The sequence below is a fragment of the Zeus faber genome, assembly GCF_960531495.2.
Source record: "Zeus faber genome assembly, chromosome: 11".
In the NCBI taxonomy this organism is placed as follows: Eukaryota; Metazoa; Chordata; class Actinopteri; order Zeiformes; family Zeidae; genus Zeus; species Zeus faber.
Genome location: NC_137205.1, coordinates 4,525,904 through 4,552,901, shown reverse-complemented (window position 1 = coordinate 4,552,901; position 26,998 = coordinate 4,525,904). Strand labels below are relative to the sequence as shown.

Genomic DNA, 26,998 nt, shown 5'->3' with positions numbered 1-26,998 from the left:
TGTGTGTGTGTGCAAGCATGTGTTGTGGAGTGTCGTGTGACAATTAAAGACTGTTTCTTCTTCTTCTTCTTCTCTTAAAAGGAAACCTAGAAGACATCTTCTTGGAATTATTATTAATATTAAATATATTAAAAAAAATTGATTGATTATTGTTTTATTTATTATTGATATTTCTTGTCCAAGGGCGTTGTTTTTTTGTGTGCATATTCATCCAGATCGAAAGTCTACCGACCACAACTAGTATGCTGGTTCATAAAATTTTCTGCCGTTGCCTTTGACTTCTCTTACATGCACACTTTATGTATTTTTCTCAGGAAAGGCCATCATCATTGGAAACAGTGTACTTGGTACCAGAGCACCTTGGGCCGAAGCTTGATGATTGACCTTGTAGTCATATCATCGGACCTGAGGCTGTATGTTTTGGAGACTTGGGTGAAGAGAGTAGCAGACCTGTCTACAGACCACCACCTGGTGGTGGGTTGGAGCAGCTGCAAAGAGCTGAGGTCAGAAGGTGGTCTGTGCCTGTTATGGCGGCAATCCAAGGACCTGCTGGTGGACACCAGCGGTGATGGGGGCAGTCAAGCTTAAAAAGGAGTCTTTCTGTGTTGGTGGAGGACCCACATATATGGCAGCCTGCGGGCGTCGGCGTGGGGGGCTGACAACCAGGTGTCCTGCGCTGAGCACACTCGGCTACATGGATGAGCGCTTGGAGCTTGCCGTGGGGCGGGCCTCACCCTTGCGCGAAGCACTGGTGGCCATGGGGGCCGTCTCGTCTGTGAGGCGGGTGGTTCGGGTGGGATGTTGGTCTGCTTGGTCTGCCTGGCTCCTGGCCTGCCTGCCGTTCGTGGCCCAGTTTCTGTGCCTTGCGTGTCTTGTGCCTGCATGTGGGCGCGGGTTGTATGTGTGCACCTCTCCTTGTGCTCTCTGAGACTGGTTCATGCTCCTTGGGGACACCCCTGAGGCCCAAGGCCGCAGGGTGGCCGCAGACACTCCACGACCGCGGGCCTCAGGGGTGGCTTCGGGGCCTTTTACACACACACAAGCACACACGCACGCACGTACGCACACACACACACACACACACACACACACACACACACACACACACACACACACACACACACACACACACACACACATAAAGGCAGTCTGATCACAGGCACACACACACACCACCAGCACCTGCTTTGAACACCCTCCTGGTTACATCCCTTCACATCTACATCTTCTTCTTCTTCTTTTCTCCCCCATTTACTGCCATAACTATGACAGCAGGAGGCCACGTGCTGAATCGCTGTTCTAGTTTATCTGGATTTAATTAACTCGATATATGTTGTCTGATGTTTCTATGTTTATGTTTTTCTATGTACATGTTGTTGTTTGGTTCTCTGTTTATTTGTCTCACCCGTGGTGATTCTCCCCTCTTTGAGTAGTGCCTCTGCGACTGCGCCCGGATAAGTAGCATGAAAATGAATGGATTCTTAAAAGTTGCAGCTAATTAAAGGTATAAAATATGGGATTTTTTTTTAAACAAAATGATCTCATTGGTTACTACTTTGATATTAAAGCATGCTAGTCATCAGCCACAAATTAACATCTCTGACCAATGACCAGCTCTGACCAAAGCTGGTCAGAGCTGGTCAGCCGGTCCATTTCTCACAAGCAATTACTTTTTCTCTGCTAAATAATTATCGTTCAATCATATCTGTTGTTAAATATTTAAATACCTATGGCGCTATAAATGTAACATTTGCCAAGTTGCTCACAGAATTAATAATTATAATAATGTATAATTTATTCACAACACAAATAGGACCGATACCTAATATTTCTGACATGTAGCCGGGATCAAGGAGCAATTTCCAAAACAATGACTAAAAAGACTGGAAACTCTTTTTTTTTTCTGAAATTATAGGCTTAACTTGAAGGTTTATAACTGATGAGAAGTTCTAGCAAACATTTGCACGCGGCTTTTTCCGTGGAAGAGGCAACTTCCTGCTTTCTCCGGAAGTGACGCCAGTCACCTGAACCGAACACTGGCGGAGCGATTAGTAGTATAGAGTAGCTGAAGGGACATCCAGCTGGACCTGTTGTGAAAATCTTAAACGACAGCTACAAAATCCACCTTCATCCTCAGGGAGATAACGCTCGGGGCTGTTGGAGATAGCAGGAGCACAATATTCTCACCTAGCACAGTATAATGAGCGCAGCATTGCCGCGTTGGGTTGTTTGGATTATTTTTAAAATGACGGGCGAAAGGTTGTGGTATTGAGCGATCTGACTACATCCGGGGTCGGGAAAACAGGAACGATAAGAAACACTTAAGGATATTTTATATGTTTTTTACGTTCAAGCACAAAGACTCTTTTTTTTTTATATCGACCTATTAAAAAATATTTTGTCGCTATTGAGTTTGCTTGCTAGCAACTATAATTCTTCTGCCATGGAGTTGAGAGTGGGAAACAGATACAGGCTGGGCAGGAAAATTGGAAGCGGATCGTTTGGAGATATTTATTTAGGTAAGTTTCCAAAAATACAGAATGTATATTTGTTATTTATTGTTTTTATTTATTATTATTATTATTATTTTTTTTTTTTACACTAGATTAATTTGCACACCGCTTGCCTTGCAAATTAAAACCCCGACAGCGCCGACCGTCGAGTCAGCTGTAAGGTGTCCTGATATCCAGCCCACCACAAAGACTTTATCTGGGTAGCAACGGCGATCTATTAGAACGGTTTAACGTGACTGCTTTGGGTTCCTTGCTTGACAGCCGGTGCAATGCACGGTGACCAACCCAGACAACAGAAGTTACATTTTATGTATCTGTAACTATTGCGATCACCCCAGTACTAATAATTTGCGCGCATTTCCATGGTGTTATGAGAGAAGGGGAGTGGGGGGTGTATTATTGCAGGCAAATTGGACTCTGCCCAAATGAGGCAATGCAACAAACAAAAAACATCCATTCATTCATTTCACAGTGAATATTAATTTGTGCATTTATACAGTAGCACTCGCCAAAAATGCTCTATTCATCTGTCACCAAACAAGAAACAGTGTTGACATAAAACTGACAAATGAATTCAAGTTCTGAACCAAATACACATTGTTTTTTAATTGCATTTCTGCAACACTTTAACACACAGCCACGCTAGCTAAGTGGTTCACAGTTCAGTACACAAAATGCCAAAAGGACACAGTGAAGATAGTGGGGTGAAAAAAAGTATTGTTTAGGATGTGTAGGCCAAAGTTTAACATATACACAACTACATAATAAAGACAAATAAAGTCCCAGTATTGTCTCAAATAGACCGCTAAAGCCGCGTTTCTACCCAAAGTGGAAACGAGAAAATTTAGACAAAAATTTAGACATATATAAAAAACAACCATATAATTAGACACTACATGCTTAAAGCACTGTTTTGTACTATCTTAACACTACAATCATAGTCAAAACAGGGCACAGGGTTGGTGTTCTATAGGTTTTTGATTATTTTTTTTTTGGGGGGGGGGGGGCCTTCAAGCAAAAGAACAAAGTATCTACATACTCTATGAAATGGGACCTTTTTCACGGGTGCACCCTGCTGGAAAAATTTTAGGAGCACCAGTACAAAATTTAGCAGCACCACTGAAATCGACATGCAACGCAACACATTCATATTTTTTCCATCTTAACTGAATTACTGATAAATGCTTTGGTAATAAATAGACAATTTACAGAAATAACAATGCTGTTTCATTTTCAAGTAAAATGTCACAAAGTGCGGAAGTGCTTTAACAGAAAAAAAAAAATATTTTTTTTTTATTGGTTTCTACTAATTGTCATTGCGCAGAGTACACGTACTGAGGCAACAAAATGCATTTCTCTGCACTTTCCCATCCTAGTAACTGACGTATCTAGAAGCAGTGGGTTGCCATATAGTGGAGCCCGGGGAGCAGTTGGTGTTTTGCTCAAGGACACATCAGCACACTACCAGTAGGAGTCAAGGATCGATCTAGCAATCTTCCGATTACTAGACGTCCCGCTCTACCTCCTGAGCCACTGCCCCCTTAACACAAACACTAAATGTGCTCAGTACATTAGTCATTAACAACCACAACAAAACAAGTAAACAAGGAACTCATTAGGGATGCAACTGTACACGGTATGCTATCGAACTATTCAGTACGCCCCCCACGGTTCACTATGTACACGTTAACCGCGGTATTATGATATCACGGTAGAAGTCCACCGGACACATTGGCATACGAGCATACGAGAGGTACATCCCCCCCCAACTGCACACAGCTACGTGAGGCTTTTCAATAGCAAAACCAAATAAAACAATGTAGAAATATTTACTAATCCTTCAGACACCCGCACCACGTTCTGTCGTGTTGTTTGTTTAAGTTGCGGTCTCCTGCTGCCGGCAAATTTTTCCCCCTCTATGTAAGAGAGAGCCTATGCTCCTCTCTCGCCGGGAGGTGTCCTGGCTGAAAAGAAGCGCACCCGCTGTTACGTCAGGTTCCCAAAGCGAAGGCACACACGCACTGATCTGACAGGTTTTTTTGTTTTTTTTCAATAAGTTATTTCACTGTTATTATAAAAGCCAACAACAGTGGTGGGTAAACCACTACATAAAATTTCAATGTTCCGATAATTTGTCATGTGCCCTTGAGCATCAATTACAGCTTGACAACGACGTCTCATGCTGTTCACAAGTTGACTTATTGTCTGCTGAGGCATGGCCCCCCACTCTTCTTGAAGGGCGGCCCTTAGGTCAATGAGGTTCTGGGGTACAGAGTTACGAGCCTCTACACGGCCACTCAGCTGATCCCATAGGTTTTCTAAGGGATTCAGGTCTGGAGAAAGTGCAGGCCACTCCATTTGAGGTACCCCAGTCTCCAGCAGCCGTTCCCTAATGATGCAAACTCGATGAGCTGGAGCATTGTCCTCCATGAAGATGAAATTAGGCCTGTGTTGTTCATGCAGGGGCACAATGACTGGATTAATGATGTTATTCAGGTAGTATGGGCTTGTCACTGTACCATTCACAAAGTGTAGGGCAGTTCTGTATTGACTAGACACACCTGCCCACACTGTAACACCACCACCACCACCACCAAGGGCTCGTCTGGTGACAACAGTGGCTGATGCATAGTGCTCTCCTTGACGTCTCCAACATCGTTGGCGGCCATCATTTCTGCTCAACGTGAATCGACTTTCATCAGAGAACAGCACTGAGGCCACTGGTCCCTCGTCCGGCCTTAATGCTCCCTGGCCCATGCAAGACGATGATGCCCGTGCCTGGTGGTGTGGTCAGGTACCCTTGCAGGTCGTCTAGCACGCAGACCACGCTGATGGAAACGGTTTTGAATGGTCTGACGTGACACTTGGGTGCCTCTCACCTCCCTTAAATGTGCCTGGAGTTGAGTGTCATTCATCATCCGGTTCTGCAGGGCACTGTTCACAATGAAGCGGTCATCAGTGTGGGATGTGGCCAAAGGACGTCCACTTCTATGCCTTTCTGTGACCGTTTCCAGTGTCTCTGTATCTCTGTTGCAACCTGCTGATGACACTTGGTGACACTCTAAGCTCAGTGGCCACTTCCCTCTGAGAACATCCTGTTTGAAGCCTCGCAATGGCAAGGTACTGTTGATCAATTGTTTGGTGTTGTCTTGGTCTCATGATGTCAAAATGTAAACAGCATGATGAGGAGGACTATTTAAATACCAATTCTAATTGAACCAGGAAATGTATTGGTCGATTCATGGATCAAACACCTGTTGTGAATTTTGCCTTTCAGCTCCTTGTTAGAGAACAGCAAGTTGTGCAAAAAGTACTGAAACCCTGAACAGTTGGACATGTGCATTCAAAAGTTTAGAGAAGGTCAAATTGAGTTCACCTGTAAAGATTATAGTGCATTTTAGGTTCATCCTGAAATTTCACCCGAAAGTCGAATATCCCTAACTTCGAAACCCGAATATCCCAATATATATATGTGTGTGTGTGTGTGTGTGTGTGTGTGTGTGTATTATATGTATGTATGTATACTGTATATATGTATGTATGTATGTATGTATATATATACTGTATATGTGTATATGTACAGTATATATGTGTATGTATATATACTGTATGTGTGTATGTATATATATATATGTGTGTGTGTGTGTGTGTGGGTATGTATGTATGTGTGTATGTATGTATATATATATATATATATATGTGTGTGTGTGTGTGTGTGTGTGTGTGTGTGTGTGTGTGTGTGTGTGTGTATATACAGTATGTGTGTGTAAAATTGAAAAAATATTATTTGAAATATCCACTATCCTGGGCACCTCCCCTCCAATCGATGAACTTATGCAAATTATAACAACCCACCAATGAACTTGAACCCCCGTCCCCCCTCCCCCCACAGTCATGTTTAACTAGTTATTTGTGGAAGAGTATTATAAAACATTTTTTACACCTTTTAACTTTAATTCTTTTAAGAAATTGTATTGTATATAAAGATACCATGCTGTAATGTTACCATGGCCCCAAATCCGTCATGCATACCGAACCATGCGAACCAACCACTGTACCATTGCTCGAACTTATATACAGTGGGGCAAAAAAGTATTTGGTCAGCCACCAATTGTGCAAGTTCTCTCACTTAAAAAGATGAGAGGCCTGTTATTTTCATCATAGGTATACCTCAACTATGAGAGACAAAATGAGAAAAAAAATCCAGAAAATCACATTATCTGATTTTTAAAGAATTTATTTGCAAATTATTGATTAATTATTAACAAAAGTTAATCTCAATACTTTGTTATATACCCTTCATTTGCAATGACAGAGGTCAAACGTTTTCTGTAAGTCTTCACAAGGTTTTCACACACTGTTGCTGGTATTTTGGCCCATTCCTCCATGCAGATCTCCTCTAGAGCAGTGAAGTTTTGGGGCTGTCGCTGGGCAACACGGACTTTCAACTCCCTCCAAAGATTTTCTATGGGGTTGAGATCTGGAGACTGGCTAGGCCACTCCAGGACCTTGAAATGCTTCTTACGAAGCCACTCCTTCGTTGCCCGGGCGGTGTGTTTGGGATCATTGTCATGCTGAAAGACCCAGCCACGTTTCATCTTCAATGCCCTTGCTGATGGAAGGAGGTTTTCACTCAAAATCTCACGATACATGGCCCCATTCATTCTTTCCTTTACACGGATCAGTTGTCCTGGTCCCTTTGCAGAAAAACAGCCCCAAAGCATGATGTTTCCACCCCCATGCTTCACAGTGGGTATGGTGTTCTTTGGATGCAACTCAGCTTTCTTTCTCCTCCAAACACGACAAGTTGAGTTTTTACCAAAAAGTTCTATTTTGGTTTCATCTGACCATATGACATTCTCCCAATCCTTTTCTGGATCATGCTCTCTAGCAAACTTCAGACAGGCCTGGACATGTACTGGCTTAAGCAGGGGGACACGTCTGGCACTGCAGGATTTGAGTCCCTGGCGGGGTAGTGTGTTACTGATGGTAGCCTTTGTTACTTTGGTCCCAGCTCTCTGCAGGTCATTCACTAGGTCCCCCCGTGTGGCTCTGGGATGTTTGCTCACCGTTCTTGTGATCATTTTGACCCCACGGGGTGAGATCTTGTGTGGAGCCCCAGATCGAGGGAGATTATCAGTGGTCTTGTATGTCTTCCATTTTCTAATAATTGCTCCCACAGTTGATTTCTTCAAAACAAGCTGCTTACCTATTGCAGATTCAGTCTTCCCAGCCTGGTGCAGGTCTACAATTTTCTTTCTGGTTTCCTTTGACAGCTCTTTGGTCTTGGCCATAGTGGAGTTTGGAGTGGGACTGTTTGAGGCTGTGGACAGGTGTCTTTTATACTGATAACGAGTTCAAACAGGTGCCATTAATACAGGTAACGAGTGGAGGACAGAGGAGCCTCTTAAAGAAAAAGTTACAGGTCTGTGAAAGCCAGAAATCTTGCTTGTTTGTAGGTGACCAAATACTTATTTTACCGAGGAATTTACCAATTAATTCATTAAAAATCCTACAATGTGATTTCCTGGATTCTTTCCCCCCATTCTGTCTCTCATAGTCGAAGTGTACCTATGATGAAAATGACAGGCCTCTCTCATCTTTTTAAGTGGGAGAACTTGCACAATTGGTGGCTGACCAAATACTTTTTTGCCCCACTGTACCTCTCCTTCCCCTCCCTTTCCCTTTAGGTCCTTCCCCTCCCTTTAGAGCACATCCCCCTGAGAGATATTAGGGCTAGGCACCTCTGAAGGCCAATCCTTGTAGTTCGGCATTCTAGCTCTTTTACCCTGACTGAACTATGTCTGTGTAACCTCCTTGGCATCAAACTCCTCCAAGCTCGTCCCCTCAATACTTATTCTAATCAGGTCCTCCACTGTGTACACACTGTGACCCTCTGACATCAGATTTAATCATCTTCTGTGCTGAGAATCCTCTTTCACACACAGCAGCGGACACGGGGAGGACATAATGTGACATAATGTGACCTGCCAACCTGCATGCATTTTGTGTACCAACCACGCAATTGTTCAAAATACGCAGGTACGAAATGCCAGCTGAAACTGCAACTGCACCTGGCTGTAACGTGGGTGTATCTGCTGTCGCTGATAACCTTGCTGATTGCCTCAGCAATGGAAGACCTTGTCGTATCTCCAGCGATAGCGTCCTTCGCTCAGTGCCTTGGAGCAACTGCTCAGTATGTGCTCGAGGATACCTGTTTTGGAACAAAGGGGACATGCTGGTGTTTCTACTTTGCCCCATGTGAACAGTTTAGATGGACTGGGGAGGACATCGTAAACCCCCTGGATCAAGAACTCAATCCTCCGGGGTTCCACTTCCAGATGTCCTGCCAGGTGACATTCCGCTCCATCGCCTGTTCCCACTTCAGCCAGGCACCCTGTTGTCAAATTGCCACTGTCCTGGTCAGTCGCTCTTCCTCAACTGAAGGTCGCACCTCCTCCTGCACCAGCTTCCGCCTCTCCTTCCCACTGGCAGTGTGGTATCAGGTTGATGTTGAGCTCCCGAGTCCAGATCTGCCCTGTGCCACGTTCCAAGGAAGGGCCTTGTGCTCCAGCCAAGCTTCTGCCTGCTGGACTGCCTCTCCCGCCCTCCACTTCCTCCCCGTCCTCCTGCCGATCCCTGCACCAGACACTTTGTTGTCTCTCGATCAAGTGTACTGCAGGTGTTCTCGTGCCCGTGCCACAATGAACTCCTCCCTGACTGAGCTGAACGGGAGCCTGAGCTTATTGCTGTTTCCGTACAACCCGATGCTACTTAGGCTGTGTTGAAAGCCCAGCCATCTACGCAGAAAGCTGCTCACCTTGCGCTTGAAGCCCTCCACCACGGTCATGGGAACTTCATAAATGAGCAGGGGCCCGAGGATTCTTGGAAGGATCCTGTGCTGGTAGACCCATGCCTTGAATCTTCCCTGGAGGCCAGACTTGTCAACTGCTCTCATCCAGCTCCAGCTGGTGTCCTTCAGGCTGCAGTTGAAGACCTTCCCGAGGCTTTTCACTGGTCTTTCAGTGACTGACGGGGCTCTGGTCTTCTCCAGGCCTGAAGCAAAACCTGTCTGTGACGTTCCCCTTCTTCAGAACCGAGGAACAGGACTTTGCGGGTTTGAAACTCATGCGTGCCCAGGACACAAGCTTTTCCAACCCTTGGAGAATCCACCTGGCTCCTGGAACTGATGTTGTCACCGTGAGGTCTTCCATAAAGGCTCTGATGGGGGGTTGCCTTACTCCGGACTTGCTGAGGGCCTCGGAACTCTACCTCCGCTGACTAAACCAAAATGTTCATTGCCAGTTCAAAGAGGGTCACCGAGATGTGCAGCCGGTGATTATCCCTACTTCCAACTGGTGCCAGTGAGATGTTAATGAGCTGGAGTAGGCCTTCAAACTGAACTTACTGTAATAGTCCAGGATGAGGCCTTTCACCTCTACATTGGGTCTATCCAGTGCAACCTCGACCAGCTTGTGGGGTATTGAGCCATAGGCATTGGTAAGATCCAACCACAGTACAGCTAGATCCCCTCTGCCCTCTCTTGCCTCCCTGATGAGCTGGGTCACCACGCCAGTGTGTTCATGGCAACCAGGGACACCCGGTATGCCTCCCTTCTGCACTGATGTGTCAATGTAGTTGCTGTTCAGCAGGACGTTGGAGAGTCTCTTGGAGACGACGCTGAAGAAGATTTTGCTCTCCACGCAGAGATTATCTTAAACTGGTCGATATTCTCAGATCTCTCTTCTCTCAGTATGATACCCCCTCCGCGTATCTCCAAGACTGGACAATCTTCTCTCGCCTTCAGATCACCCTCAAGGCCATCCAAAGCTGATGGAGTAACTTTGGGCAGTTCTTATAGACCTTGTAGGGCACTCCACCTGGGCCTGGGGCTGAGCTAGCTCTTGTCCTCTTCACCTCACTCAAGCAGGGCTCCTTCATGTTGAAGTCTGCTGTTGGCTCTGGTGGTGTAATCAGCCCATTGCATGCCCCTAGTGGCTGATCTCCCCTGCTGTCACTGTAGGTGCACTTGAGGTGGTCATTGATGGCATCTCTGGTGCAGGTCAAGCGACCAGTCCTCTTTTGACCAAGTAGTTGCTTGGTCAACTTGAAGGGGTTGGCCAGGAATGCCGCTCTCTTTCTTGCTCTCTCTCTCCGCCTCCTTCTGTGGCTCTCCGCTCTCCGAAGGGTCAGGAGTTCTTTCTGAAGGATTGCCCGGAGATCGTTTAGGCCACCCTTCTCGACTTCTCCTGCTTTCTTGTACTGCCTTTTGAGCGATTTCAGTTCTTCTCTGAGACGCTGGATTCTCTTTGCTCGATTGTTTGGAGCATAGGCCGATGGTGCACGCTTGACGTCCTTTGTCCCAAATCGCTCAGCTACGATGTTTGCTATGATGGTGATCATAGTTTTCAGCCGGCGGTCCACATCTCCCTTGGCTGTCTCTTCCAAGATCTGGTCCACATCCTCATCAGCTGACCACCATCACTGTCAGCTGATGATGTTGCTGCTTGGTAGTTCTGGCGGTTCTGTACGTTGCAGGCAGCTGATGGCGCTTAAACAAGGCAAAAGCTAAAAGATATTGGTATTTTCTGTAGGGCTGCTCCCTAAAGGTCGACAAGTCAAATCATCAGTCGGAGACCCGTCAGTCGACTGAGATTGTTGAAGTCGAGTAGTTGTGCTTCCCCCCCCCCCCCCCCCCCCTTCAGTCATTGTGCAGGAGTGCCAAGTATCCAATAACGGGATAAAACAGATAGAAGCTTACAAAAATGCACAGAGATAACATTTCAATTAGGAATTATAAATAAGGAACCTAAATATATTTTTATGTGTGAATAGAACACAGCTCTCCGTACTCCCCGATTACGGAGAGCCGTGCCACGTTCTCTAAATAAAACAACTAAAAACAGTGTGATGACGAAACACTCACCCGAGGAACGGGCACGAGTAGGAATGGGTATTGTTACGATTTTAACGCTACTACTACTCTTACCTATACTGCTTATCGATCCGGTACTTTAACGGTACTCTTATAGTTTCTTTTATTTATTTATTTATTTTTTAAAGTGGAAAACCAAAACAAATTAAGAGTACAATTAACGCTGATGTTCTTTATTTTCTGTGCATTACACATGGAGAGGGCGATTGGGCGCAATCTGCGCTTGTCGTGCATCCCTGTGCCCCCATCCCCACATAAATCAGCATAAAAAGAAAAATGGACATGAATATACGACAAAAGAAAGCAAACCAATAGACAAACAATTCACTCAATAGTCTAATATTCGCATTGAACAGCCAAATCCGATTCAGCTGACACAATTCTGAGTCAACACAGCCCTAGTTTTCTAAGGGCTTTCCTAGCTATAATACTCATCATGGTGGATTCAGGCTGTTTGTCAAGCAGCTAAGAGGGATGTGTCTGAACATGTCTGAGAATTCTCTGGTGGATTCACAAACATTTACAGATTTCCTTGTTATACTCACAGCAGGCATGCTTTCATTTTGTCGTGCACCTTCATTGGAATTCATTTACCCAAACCTCACTTGTCCAAACACAAGTCAACTAAACAGGTTTTTTCCCCCCTTTCTTACATTGGACATCAACATTGGTTGGTTACTAAGCTACTACAATGGTGGTGAAAACCCTTTAAGAATGTCCATGCGTGTCGTAATCTTTACAGCTTCCCATTACTGCACCTGATATAATTTGTAAAGTTACCTCAGAAGAAGAAACTAATTCTATCCCCTCAAAACACGATTGCAGTACGAAATTGTCATGAGTTCAAGGTCATATCACATTAAGTGGAATTTATGATTTTATTTTCTTCATATTATCCCTCAATGATGAATACTGTTAGTTACATCTAGATGCTTCCAGATGCCAAGACTGAAGGTGTTGGCATCTGGAGCATCTAGATATAACTAACATTATGGTTTTATTTTCTTCATATTATCCCTCAATGAAACACACACCAAATTCAACCCATTTTTGAAAATGTGTTGTATCATATGGAGTCCATTTTTTGTCCAAAAATACATAATTGTTAATTGTTTTGTCACTCCCAGGCAGTGAAAATGGTAAGCCAGTCATGCTAGCTGGACCAAAGTCTCTTTATAGAAGTCTGTTCACTTGAGCCCCATCTTTGAAACTCAATAACACCACAACGAATAAGGCCAGAATGCTATTTCTTTGTACAGGGAGTTATTTATATCTGAAGTTGTGAAATATCTATTATATTATTACCTATTATTATGATATTTATATATCATGTTCTGTAGAACTTGTGTTCAATTGTAATAAAATTTCTGATTTGAATGTAAACTTACGCTTGCATGCATGTGCCTCAATCTGTGTGATGACATTCGAGCTACAACAAGATTGTAATGCCTGTAAAGTAATTTTAAGCCTTTTTGACATAAAATTGTTGGTCTACCGTCTTTAATGTATGTATTTTTACACTCTAAACTGATAGTGCTCTTGCTTTGCCTCCTGCAACCCCCTCCCCCACATGCAGTTGTGAAATACCTCTATAACCTCTGTGAGGTTAATGCCTCGGGGAGAGGCATTTATTTGAGCAACGTGCATAAAGATCAGGGATGTGCTGTAAGCTGGAGGGGGTTGGTGCTCTAGGTAGCCAAATGATGGACTAGTTGTACCACCAACCAATAGGGGTCAGGCCACCGACTATATTTGATAGTGTGTGTTGCAATTGACTGGCAATTGACTTCTTTCCCATTGCCAGTAGATGAGTTAAGCCCTTTTTTATCTGGTGTGGTTTTTTTCTGTTAAACGTCACAAATGCGCCGGAAAAGGGGCGGTCGGGCCGGGTGTTTCCGGTGTGATTGGGGGGAAAGATACATTTAATAAATATTTTTTATTATATATATATTTTTCTAAATATATTATTTAATATTCACTTGGAGGAGTCCCCAGGCGCACGCACAGAGAATGACTTAGCGCAGATGATGTAGCAGCCACCTCACCACGGAGCGCAGCCCACAGCAGGCAGAGAGCTAAGTGGGGATGTGACCGCAACACTGTCTATCCGACCTCATCTGGCACACAGCTCCGCGCCTGCTTGTGTGGTAATGTCGCAAAATATAGTTTGTTGGCAGCATTTTATCCCTAATTTCGGGCATGTGCAATATTTTCCCCCAAACATTTTGGTTTTAGATCACGTATGGAACTTCAACGGACATCGCATCGCCCCGTAAAAGGGGCGAAGTTAGCATGTCTACCCAGGTGTCATGTTTCCATCACTGCCGATCGACACTGGAGCAGATAAATACTAGAGGTGTAACGGTTCGGTTCAATACGACACAATGGTGTCATGCATTTTCGATACAGCAAAAAAGTAGAAATGCCCGAGGAATAAAAACGAATTTATTATTGTAGTAGTTATAAACAAATACAAACAAAAGAAACATTTCTGTTTTTATATGGAGCTCAGTGTTTTTACAAAACTTTCAATAAGAAAAATCAATAAACGTAAACAATATTTAAATGACGGAATTTTGCGCAATAGCGCAATAAACTCTAGACAAGTATCAGGAAGTGCATGTTCAAGGTAAAACAACATTATAAAAAAAAAACTGAATTAAAGCGGTAAGCTAAGCTGTTTAACATCGTCAACAATATTTGAATATTGCCATTATCAAGATATGCATTTTTTTCGATCATATTATCGTGGACGGATTAGTACAATGAATCGTGTGGTTTGTAATGTACACCCCTAATAAATACACGTGGCTATTGAATAATTTGTCCTGGAAATGAATGCCTGCTGATTGTTACCATGTAGCCAAACCCAATAAAGAGAAAAGCCAGATGTCAGCGGGTGTTTACGTTTTTGGTCCAGTGGGAAAGGGGTATTACTCTATATTCAGCAGAGTTGTTAACCCAACAAAAGCTGGCAGAGAAGGTGCTCATATCCACTCAGTACTGTATTGGTAGTAGCACAGATGGTATTATCATGTGTGCCCAGCACTGTTTCTAGCTCAAATACAATTTGTTTCTAATAATGTGGCAAAAATCAGGAAATTGAACATTGAGGCTCCAGTCACACTATAATATTGTAGCGGTTGATTCCTTTGTGCCCTTGTCAAGTAGGTTGCACCGGTTCCAAAACTGCATACTTGGTATGCAAGCTATCAAGTTTGCCATCAACAGTTTTACTGTTTATGGCAATTAAGGAAACACAATTGCATAACTTACTCCTGCCTCACAACTTGCTGCATACCATGCTGCGTCCCTTTTCTGGAGGAATTTATACTCACTCACAAATTATCTCAAATGGTGTGATTTTTTGGGGGGATTTTCCAACCCATTGTTGTTGGAGGGTGGGGCTGGGACAGAGAGAGTGTCCTGTGTTACTCACGGCTACACAAAGGGCTTTTTTTTGTTTGTTTGTTTTTCAATTAAAAAACCGAGTAAGATAAATAAAGCTGCAATAAAAACACTTTGTTCGGGGAAAAAAGATGGCTCTGATCTGCGCTGCAGATCGATGTGATGGCAGTCTGACATAGTGAGGGGATGACAGCGGAGTCTTGAGAAAGATCTCAGAAAGCAAAACTCCTGCACTGCAGACCACCACTTGCACACACACTCTTTCCCTCTCTCATTTTGAAAACAGTACTGTTTGTTTTTTATTTTATTTTGAACAGACTATCAACAGTAAGAAAAAAAATAATAATAATTTGATTTAACTTTTTAATGTTGACGAGGAGGACCCATCGACAGTCAGACGATTAGTCGACGCATTTTAACATCCCTATCGATTGCCCCGAAAGAGATCAACGCAGCCAAAGCTTTTTCACCACTTGTCAACTTTGAAAATTGGCATGGCACATTTCACCAAAATCCGTGAAGGCACTACAGTTAATTTCATGACCAGAAGATAATCTGATTGCATTGAAATAAATGAAATTGTTCGAAATATCATCACCTGGAATCTCTACTTTTCAGGTGCTATTCTGATGAGTACATACTTTGCTCAAAAGCCAACAGCGTTTGCGTAATGTTGTCCTCCAAGGCACACAAACTAAGTCCTTCTCTTTCCCTTTGCTCTCTATCTACGTAGGCACTGACATCACTGTCGGAGAGGAGGTTGCCATTAAGCTCGAATGTGTGAAGACCAAACACCCGCAGCTCCACATTGAGAGCAAAATCTACAAGATGATGCAAGGCGGAGGTAAGCCACCACAAATCACCGCACACTAGTGATGGGAATTCCGGCTCTTTTTAGTGAGCCAGACTATTTGGCTCAGCTCAGCAATAAGAGCCGGCTCTTTGGCTCCCAAACGGCTCTTCATTTAATACCACTTCTGGATTTTATTCTTAAGCCCAATTTAGTAAATGTTTTGCCTATGATTGGCAGCTGTGCACATATCACTTAAATTATTCAATGTAATTATACTCAACTGTATCTTATTATCTTACTTATCTTACCTTATTTTACTAACCTTAACTTCCACAATACCATAGTTTTACATTATGTTTGGTATAAAACCCATAAATAATGTAAAACAGCATTTTTACATTTTCCGTCATATTGATGGTTTAAGAATAACTATCCTAGTTGTAGAACAACAATAACATACTACTAATGAAATACTGTCGTTAATAAATAATTACACTCTATACGTGTGTGTGTGTGTGTGTGTGTGTGTGTGTGTGTGTGTGTGTGTGTGTGTGTGTGTGTGTGTGTGTGTGTGTGTGTGTGTGTGTGTGTGTGTGTGTGTGTGTGTGTGTGTGTGTGTGTGTGTGGTTCGTTCAAGAGATTATTTATCACATACATATACGCAGTGAAATGTCATGACACCCGGGGATTACGCACAAGTACTGGAGGTAAGTTAAGGTAAGTTTCATTGAGGAGGATTTAAATGTATATTTAATACAACAGACAATTTTATGATGTAATTATAGAACCCAGAATCGCAATTTTTTTATATGTATGTGTGTGAGGTTATTTGTCATATACGTACGGTCATACATATATGCAGTGAAATCTCATGACACCCAGTGATTATGCACAATAAGCTGTAAAAATACAAAAAATACAAAAATGTCCGACATGAGGCGCTCGCGCAGGCGGCCGCAAGGGGCGGCGCCATAATCGTGATTCTGGGTTCTATAATTATATAATAGTATTTATTGTCTGTGTTGTATTAAATCTATATTCAAATCCTCCTACATGAAACTTAACTTAACTTACCTCCAGTACTTACCTCACAGAGTAGAAGTCCTGGCATGTCGTGTGTGTGTGTGTGTGTGTGTGTGTGTGTGTGTGTGTGTGTGTGTGTGTGTGTGTGTGTGTGTGTGTGTGTGTGTGTGTGTGTGTGTGTGTGTGTGTGTGTGTGTGTGTGTGTGTGTGTACTGTATATACACTACTCACAAAAGGTTAGGGATATTTGGCTTTCGGGTGAAATTTATGGAAAATGTAAAAAGTTCACGCTACAGTGATATATCATGAAAGTGGGGCATTTAAGTAGAAGCATGCAATGGTTATGTCCTCATCTCAAACAATTTATTGAAACAAAAGCCAACAACAGTGGTGGGTATACCACAACAAAAAATGTCAATGTCTCAATAACTTGTCATGTGCCCTTGAGCATCAAGTACAGCTTGACAACAACGTCTCATGCTGTTCACAAGTCGACTTATTGTCTGCTTAGGCATGGAACCCCACTCTTCTTGAAGTGTGGCCCTCAGGTCATTGAGGTTCTGGGGTACAGAGTGACGAGCCTCTACACGGCGACTCAGCTGATCCCATCATTTCTGCTCAACGTGAATCGACTTTCATCAGAGAACAGCACTGAGGCCCACTAGTCCCTCGTCCAGCGTCAATGCTCCCTGGCCCATGCAAGACGATGATGCCTGTGCCTGGTGGTGTGGTCAGGTACCCTTGCAGGTCATCTAGCACGCAGACCACGCTGATGTAAACGGTTTGGAATGGTCTGACGTGACACTCCCTTAAATGTGCCTGAAGTTGAGTGTCATTCATCATCCGGTTCCGCAGGGCACGTGGAACCGGATGTCATGATGTCAAAATGTGAACAGCATGATGAAGAGGACTGTTTAAATACCAATTCTAATTGAACCAGGAAATGTATTGGTCGATTCATGGATCAAACACCTGTTGTGAATTTTGCTGTTCAGCTCCTTGTTAGAGAACAGCAAGTTGTGCAAAAAGTACTGAAACATTTAACAGTTGGACATGTGCATTCAAAAGTTTAGATAATGTCAAATTAAGTTCACCTGTAAAGGTTATAGTGCATTTTAGGTTCGTCCTGAAATTTCTCCTGAAATTTCACCCGAAAGCCGAATATCCCTAACTTTTTGTGAGTTGTGTGTGTGTGTGTGTGTGTGTGTGTGTGTGTGTGTGTGCGTGTGCGTGCGTGCGTGCGCGCGTGCGCATTAGGAACCACTTGAAGAGGCCTCTTTCAGCTGGCTGACAGCTGACTTGCAAACATCCTTCAGCCAGTTTCCAGTCAACCACCATGCGTTTCCCAGCCGATAGCCATTCGCCTGGAATCCCCCCTCCTTCTCCTTCTTCCCTTCTCTGACAGGGCGTGTTTAATTTGCAATTCCCATAATTAATAACACAACCTCGCTGAACGCTTTACCATTGAGAAACTTTCTGCTCTGCTGCAGCTTCTTGCTGCTTAAATGCAGTCCAAAATGTGGGTAAAAAATCTACTTTTAGAAAAAGGCAGTCTGAAAATGTCAGTCGGTCCCAAAATGCATATTGTCAGGGTTTTCAGGGTTTTATTGACTCTCATAGTAAGACAAATCTGCTCATTCCCCCAACAACGGATACACCAAACATTTGACCAGTACACTTATTCTGTGTCCTTCGAAAAACATCACCAGACCACACAATTTGTTTAATTCAAATGAGTACTTTCGTTGATATTATTATGCCTCAGAGATGTTGTGTATGCAAGCACAATCAAATCTCTGCGTTTGAGCAGAAAATACTCTATATTTATATCTTGCAAACATGACAGGATGTACCAGAGCACGGAGGATATCCCAAGCGTAGGGATATATTTGGCAGCCTGTCTATATATAGCTGCTGTGCAGAGTGTGCATAGCAGAGCCGAGCAACAGAGCCAAGTGGAAATGCTAGATGCCCACTCTGCCCATGCAGCGTCAGCCAACTACAAGCTTACCCCGAAACCAGCTGGTCACCACTTGCTACGCTTCATTAGCCTTGTAGGCATCATGTACTGTATGTGAGCCATGAGCTAGAAACTAGTGCTATAATTTCATATTATTGCTATGCACTGTCAGTATATACTTATATTGTACTTGACTGTAGAGCGGACACCACCTGCCCTTAATGGGATGACAAGATAACATAGTTATTTTTGTGACTGTTGTGAATTCTGGTGCCTGTAACTCCAAAAAGACCCTGTGTTAACTGTGTGCCTTATGTTATCTTTCATTAATATCCTTTTCATCCTATAAAACATCCTAAAAACATAGCTCACCATAAAGCATTAAACACAAACATTGACTGTCAAGAAATCAATGCATAAAAAAAGAATAAAACGAGGATGGAAAAAAAGATACATTTATATGAAAGAAACGGAAACTAGAAATCTTTCAAAAGCCTTTACGTTAAACCAGGGTTTTCGAGGTCTTATTCAAATGAAGGCCTTATAAAAATATCGGTACCCATCATTTATAACTGTTCATGGCACAACCTCACTGAACGAGTTACTATTGAGAAACTCACCGCTCTGCTGCAGCTTGTGACTGTGTATAAATACAGTCCAATTAGCCATAACCGCGTTAAAACTCCTCTTTCAAAAATGGGATATTCACATTGTAGTAACAAGTGTATTGGTGTATGTTTTGAATAACCATATCATCACATTTGATATAAAATTACTTTTCGCAAATTGCTACAGCACATCCAAATGAATAACGCCGAACCTATCCTTTCAAACTACACCCCATCCTTATGGGTGAGATTCCCCAAGTTTCTCTGGGCAAGTTCAGAAGGTTGGGGAATCATTCAAAACACTGGCTGTCGCCATACATTCGCTCATGCCTACAGTCTCTTTTTATTCACTCTCCCCCTCCGCGTGCTTCTCGCTTCCCAGTGGGGATTCCCACAATAAAGTGGTGCGGGGCAGAGGGTGACTACAACGTGATGGTGATGGAGCTGCTCGGCCCCAGTTTGGAGGACCTGTTCAACTTCTGTTCCCGCAAGTTCAGCCTCAAGACAGTGCTACTGCTCGCTGACCAGATGGTGAGAGATGAAGCAGGGAAACTCTGTACCCCCTCCCCCATACCTTGTTTCTAGAAAATAGCACTACAGATGTATACAGTATGCTATGCTATTGAAGTGTTTAGGACTCTTTGATTGTTCACTGTTTACCATTGATTCAGTACAAGGGGAAGTGTGTCAGAGAGTGCAATGCGTAATACGTGAGTATTTGCCAGCATTACTGATCAGACGCAAACAATTTGGAATTCTCATGTGTTCAATAATTTGAATATTAGCCATTTCATGAGTTTGTTTGTATTTGAATTATCCCAAATTAGTCCCGAAATGGCTTTTAACAATCACACTCTTAGTACTGGTCCTACAACCAATGGCAATTTCCCCAGTGCTTTTTTAAATAATTTTTTCTACCCTCTTGTATTCTCCATATTGGTCTGTCCATTTTCTCTCCTCGATTTTCGCCCCTCCAGATCAGCCGCATTGAGTACATCCACTCCAAGAACTTCATCCACCGAGATGTGAAGCCCGACAACTTCCTCATGGGTCTTGGCAAGAAGGGCAACCTGGTCTACATAATCGACTTCGGACTGGCCAAGAAGTACAGGGACGCCCGCACGCACCAGCACATCCCCTACCGCGAGAACAAAAACCTGACTGGCACTGCGCGCTACGCCTCCATTAACACACACCTGGGCATCGGTAGGAGACGCAATGCCTTCTTGAGAATAGTCTGTCTCCGGCGCTGTACCAGAATGGTTATTGTGTTCCAAATAAGTACAGTGTATTACATCTAGTTGGAGTATACCTCTAGGTGTATAAAATGTACTTTACCCATTGGGGTTGGCAAGATTCTCCAAATCCACAACTCGATTTGACTTAAGATTTTAAGGTTTAGATTCGATTTTCGATTGAAACTTTTTTTTCTGCATTGACGGCTATACCATTGTCAGATTATAGAGTTTTGATTTGTGAATAAAAACACTTGTTTCTAAATAAGTACATTTAATTTGAATATTATATATATAATATAAAATTATAAATAATAACAAAAATATGACTATTTAAACAACACTCCTAAACAGTTAAAAGCTTGAGCAAAACTAGACTTTAGCATAATAAACAACAAGTTACTTATTACACTACTTTCAAGTTACTCACCAAAATAAGGGCAGAAGAATGGATGCTATTTTTGCCAGTGGGGAACGCTGGTAGTGAAAGGCAAATTACTACCTCCAGGTCCGATCAGAGCAAACTTTTCTCCAAACAAAGCAAATAAAAACTATGTATTTGTGGAAGTCCCTGCCCACTGGTAGGGGTTTGGACAGAGTCTTTGTTGTTGTCGGTTGCAGGCATGGCGAGAGTTTTGTATTATAATAGGGAACAAAAAGGCTCGCTGGCCAACAGGATAATCAATAAAAAGTAATCAGTTTGGGCACAGGAGGAGTGACATTCCGATCTGTCTCCTGGTGCGATCCTGTGCGCCGATCCCCTCTGCAAGACAGACAAACATTAAGAAAGCTCCCTGCCCCTATTTGGAGCAATCGAGGCAGCTGGGCGGCCGTGGGAAAGGAAGCCATGCAAGCTTAATCACGGCCCTTGGTCCGCCTCAGTATTTACTTTACTCCGTATCCTGCTACTGCTCCGCTATGGAGTATTACATTTAGCAGACGCTTTTATCCAAAGTGACTTACAATTGTTCATACACCGACGGACGCAGCTATCAGGAGCAATTAGGGGTTAGGTGTCTTGCTCAAGGACACTACAGCATGCTAGCAGGAAGAGCTTGGGATCAAACCAGCAACCTTTAGATTACTAGACCACCAGCTCTACCGCCTGAGCTACTCCCCTGGAGTAGATCACAGATCGCTTCTGAAAAAAATCCCACCCGTGTTTTCACGGTCTGGTGATATGCCCCGCGGCCCGGCACAGTCCACAAGCCGGTGGTTGGGAACCTCTGCACTAGAGGACATTCTCTCGGGTTTATTTCCCACTTTCATCACCCCATCTCTGGAATTACTGGACATTCTGGTCAAAGGCGCACTCTCCGTTGTAGACACAGTGAAACGGCGGAGGAGAGGTAGATGCGCTGGTGCGCTCGTTGAAAGGCTTGGGCCGATTTACGATTAAATTGTCTGTAGGCGATCGACTCCATCGATAGCCATTGACATTGGTGACAAACTTTTTTTTTTTGGTTGGTTTTTTTTTTCACCCGCCAGGAAAAATCTGAGAATTGAAACGGTCTAAGTGCAGTTTACCCTATGCTACCATTCTTCGTCTGACAGCGCTGTCAGCAGCTTGGCAGGAGAGACGCTCAATGGTGTGCTGGGATTTTATAACTCAACTATGAGTAGGATGTACACTTACTTTCTGACTGTGTGGAAATCTGATGTTTTCACATCACCGATGATGAAGAAAGGCATTAAAACATGAACAGGTGCCTGTGTGCATCGGTGTGCACGTGAGTAAACACACCAACGCATGCGCAGCTTTCTGTTTCCATCTAAGTGAAATAGTTGTTGCGGCAACCAATCTGGTAGTAACGGGAAACCATTACTTTTGAGCCCTGATTTTGGTACGTCCGTCTTTCTCCCCCCCAGAGGTTAACACAGATGGCCTGAACATCTATAGTCGGCAGCCATGTTCCCTCAGCTGTTATCGCCTTTTTTTTCCCTCCATTCCTACAGAGCAGTCCAGGCGTGACGACCTGGAGTCCCTGGGCTACGTCCTCATGTATTTCAACCTGGGCTCCCTGCCCTGGCAGGGCCTCAAGGCGGCCACCAAGAGGCAGAAGTACGAGCGCATCAGCGAGAAGAAAATGTCCACGCCCATCGAGGTCCTCTGTAAGGGCTACCCATGTATGTGTCCCAATTCTGTATATAGTCTAGTGTTTCCCACAGAACTCACTCTCTCAGTCTTCCCTGTGGGACTGAGAATCAGCTCTATTATGCACGGTGCTTTTTTTGTTTGTAAGGAATGAAATTGAGTAAAATAATATACATCTAAAATTAAAAAAAATGTTTTTATTTACTTAAATTTTAGAGGAACTGGACACACGATCACTCTCTGGAGAGGGAGACAGGAGAGGGAGACGGGTGCAAATTGCGTACTTGCATTTTTGATCAACGATATCATACTGTTTTCGAGGGCTTTAATGCTTGATCGGAATGATGGATGAATAGATCTGGGGCTAGAAAAAAAATGTTTTGAGATTCGAGCTATTCTAGAGATTTTATTTTTTATGAGCTAACACATTTGTCCTTGATTACTTTTCATATATTTTTCACAAAGAACTCACCGGATGTTTTCGGTCGTGAAAACATTTGCAACCATAATGTGACATTGACGTGCGCCGCTGCTGTTTGGCTCTCAACCAAAAGTTTGGCGAGTCACACGGGAGAGGAATGCGGTGGCGTGTCATACAAAGAATTTCAAGTGGCGCACTCCAAACAATGTTAGTGAAGGTGTGTGTGGCAGTTTCAGAGCACCAGAGGGCAGATATTTCAATCGCAAGCTTGAGCATGGCACTGAAATGAGGCACCGCAATCTGCATTGCCATTTCGGTCCGGAAGATACTGATCATATAGGAACCGGTACCATAGTGGTACCAGGTTTCAGTATCCAAGTTTCTGTTAAAAACAATTGGTGCCGGTCAACGTGTCCTGGGAGATTCCCTGGACAAATGGGAGAGATTCCGGAGAAATATCATGCGTTTATTGAGCTTAAAAACAATTGATAAGCAGGCTTTATAGTGACATCATTAAGGCATGTTGATGTGTAAGAATGTTTATTGAATATTCAAAATAAAATAAGTCCCATCAGTTAACGCAATTTCAAAAATAAATCAATATTACGAATATTACTACTTAAAATCAAATTATTTCCATTCGTGAACAATAAGTAACAAGTGTAGCTGCTTTAATTACATTTCACAAAAATAAAATTTCTATCAAATCAAAAACAAATATGGCAAGTAGGTCTTAATAAATAATAAAGTTTATGGTGTCCTCTGTCTTTGTGGAGACATACTGTTGACCTTTTTTACACAATGAATATTTACTGTCTGCTTTGGGTCGGAACCTTAAATATCCCAAAAAACAGCAAACTATGGATGTGTCTGTCCCAACAACACATCATCTTTCTGCTTCTCCTCAAAGTTCTAGACGGGTACTGTGTTCATAAGCACAAGATGAAAGGTTAGCTTTAGGTTGTCCAAACTGATTGGCTTTCCATTGCAACTTGCTGAGCGCAGATATGAACAGATGTGTGGAATTTTATCAAAATTATCCACCCAGCAGTAATTCAAATTGTGCCTACAGGGAATTATTTTCACCGGGCATTATGACCGGAGAGATTTAAATATGACTGACTTCAACAGATTACTGGATAACGGAAATGCTGTTCAGTATCCCAACTCTGCGTTGGATGTCATATTGTGGTTCAGAGTGAGAGGGAGAGAGAACACAAAAGGATAAATAACCATTGACTACATAAGATAAACAAAGGCATAATGAGTATTATTATTGTTAATAGAAGTAAATTAATGAAATAAATAAACAATTACATTCATTGTTACAATACTTGTGATGGCAATCAAAAATAATTAAATGGATAACATATAAGAAGTATGAAAAGGAAACAAGAGAGATTAAGAGTAGATATAAATAAATGCATATATAAAAACATAGGAAAATAATAATTATGAAAAGGAATAAACAACTGTAAGAATAATTATAAATAAGAAAATCAAATATATGAAAAAGATAAACTAGAAAAGAAAACTAATAAATAGATAAAATGTATGATTATTTAGTGATCATAATCAGAGGAGCAGCAGTAGAATATTGTCTTGTACAGTAGAATTATTATTAGTCTTGAAGGAAGAATATGTCAAGAGTGTTTTGGAGGTGACAAGAGTGTCAGACAGAGTGATGAGCATGAATCTGGAAATTTAGGGGGTGATAACGAATGTGGTCAGTGCATATGCTCCCCAAGTTGGGTGTGAGATGGAAGAGAAAGAAGAATTCTTTAGTGAGTTGGATGTAGTGGTGGAGAGTGTCCCCAAGGGAGAGAGAGTGGTTGTTAGAGCAGATCCCAAAGGGCATGTTGGCAAAGGGATCAGAGACCTAGCTGATGAGAAGGTGATGGGTAGGTATGTGTCAAGGAGAGGAATGTGGAAGGACAGATGGTGGTGGATTTTGCCAAAAGGACGGAATTGGCTGCTGTGAATACGTATTTCAAGAAGAGGGAGGAAGACAGGGTGACATACACGAGTGGAGGAATGTGCACACAAGTGGACTACATCTTATGCAGGAGGTGCAATCTGAAAGAGATTAGTGACTGCAAAGTGGTGGTAGGGGAGTGTGTTGCGAGGCAGCATCGGATGGTGGTCTGTAGGATGACTCTGGAGGCCAAGAAGAGGAAGAGAGTGAAAGGCGAGCCAAAGGTAAAATGGTGGAAGTTGAAAAAGGAGTGTTGCTTGCAATTAAGGGAAGAAGTAAGGCAGGCAATAGGTGGGAATGAACTGTAACCAGATGACTGGGAAACAACTGCAGAAGTGGTGAGGGAGACGGCCAAGAAGGTACTCTGTGTATCATGCCGGAAGAGGCAGGAAGACAAGGACTCTTGGTGGTGGAATGAGGAAGTACAGGAGCGCATAGTGCAGAAGAGGTTGGCGAAGAAGAAATGGGATAGTCAGAGAGGAAGAAAGTAGACAGGAGTACAAGCTGATGCGGCGCAAGGCGAAGAGAAGTGGCAAAGGCAGGCAAAGTTGTATGAGCGCTTGGAGAGTAAGGAAGGAGAAAAGGACTTGTACCGATTTGCAAGACAAAGGGACCAAGCTGGGAAGGATGTAAAGCAGGTTAGGTTGATGAAGGATAATGATTGGAATGTGCTGACTAATGAGGAAAGTGTGTTGAGAAGGTGGAAGGAGTACTTTGAGGAGTTGATCAATAAAGAAAATGAGAGGGAGAGAAGATTGGATGATGTGGGGATAGTGGATCAAGAAGTGCAGCAAATTAGCAAGGATGAGGTGAGAACAGCATTAAAGAAGATGAAGAGTGGAAAGGCAGTTGGCCCAGATGACATACCTGGGGAAGCATGGAAATGTTTAGGTGAGATGGCAGTGGCGTTCCCAACGAGACTGTTTAACACCATCCTGGAAAGGGAGAGGGTGTCTTCAAGAATAAGGGAGACGTGACATTTCACTGCATATATGTATGAAAGTATGTATATGTATGTGACGAATAAACCTCTTGAATCTTGAAACTTACAGAGCTGTAGTAACTACAGGGGAATAAAGTTGATCAGCCACAGCATGCAGCTATGGGAAAGGGTAGTGGAGGCTAGGTTAAGAGGAGAGGTGGGGATCAGCAAGCAGCAGTATGGTTTCATGCCAGGAAAGAGTACTACAGATTCAATGTTTGCTTTAAAAATGCAGAAGGAAAATTACAGGGAAGGCCAGAGGGAGTTGCACTGCGTCTCTGTGGATTTAGAGAAAGCATTTGATAGGGTGCCGAGAGAGGAAGTGTGGTATTGCATGAGGAAGTTGGGGGTGGCAAAGAAGCACGTAAGAGTGATACAGGATATGTATGAGGGCAGTCAGACAGTAGTAAGGTGTGCAGTAGGAGTGACGAAGGCATTCAAAGTGGAGCTAGGATTGCATCTAGGATCAACTCTGAGCCCTTTCTTGTTTGCAATGGTGTGGACAATGATGTTCGCGGATGACTTTGTGATTTGTAGCGAGAGTAGGGAGCAGGTTGAGGAGAGCCTGAAGAAGTGGAGGCATGCATTAGAGAGAAGAGGAATGAAAGTCAGCAGGAGTAAGACAGAATACATGTGCCTGAATGGGAGGGAGGACGGCGAAAAGCTGAGAGTGCAAGGAGTGGAGGTGGAGAAGGCGGATGAGTTCAAGTACTTGGGGTCGACCATCCAAAGCAGCGGAGAGTGTGGGAGAGAGGGGAAGAAAGAGAGTAAAGGCAGGGTGGAGTGGGTGGAGAAGAGTGTCCGGAGTGATCTGTGACAGAAGGGTTCCAACAAGAGCGATGGGGAAGATCTACAGGACGGTAGTGAGACCAGCTATGTTTAGAGGCGGTGACACTGAAAAAAGGACAGGTGGCAGAACTGGAGGTGGCAGGGTTGAGGATGTTGAGATTTTAATTGGGAGTGACAGGGATGGACTAAGAATGAGTACATCAGAGGGACAGCTCAGGTTGGACAGTTTGGCGAAAAAGTGAGAGGCAAGATTGAGATGGT

At 43.3% G+C, this 26,998-nt stretch overlaps 1 protein-coding gene across 2 annotated transcripts in view; it reads left to right on the top strand.

Moving 5' to 3' along the window:
* Positions 1 to 2,100: 2,100 nt before the first annotated feature.
* csnk1da (casein kinase 1, delta a) overlaps positions 2,101 to 26,998 on the top strand; it is a 46,558-nt gene continuing 21,660 nt past the window's right edge. The window contains exons 1-5 of one of the 2 annotated variants that reach the window (XM_080009862.1): positions 2,101 to 2,519; positions 15,590 to 15,700; positions 19,623 to 19,771; positions 20,218 to 20,446; positions 22,432 to 22,602. In XM_080009862.1, the coding sequence (XP_079865988.1) occupies positions 2,444 to 2,519; positions 15,590 to 15,700; positions 19,623 to 19,771; positions 20,218 to 20,446; positions 22,432 to 22,602 (736 nt within the window). In that variant the 5' untranslated portion in view covers positions 2,101 to 2,443. The remainder of the gene's footprint in view (positions 2,520 to 15,589; positions 15,701 to 19,622; positions 19,772 to 20,217; positions 20,447 to 22,431; positions 22,603 to 26,998) is intronic. The other variant, XM_080009863.1, reaches the window with a different exon arrangement.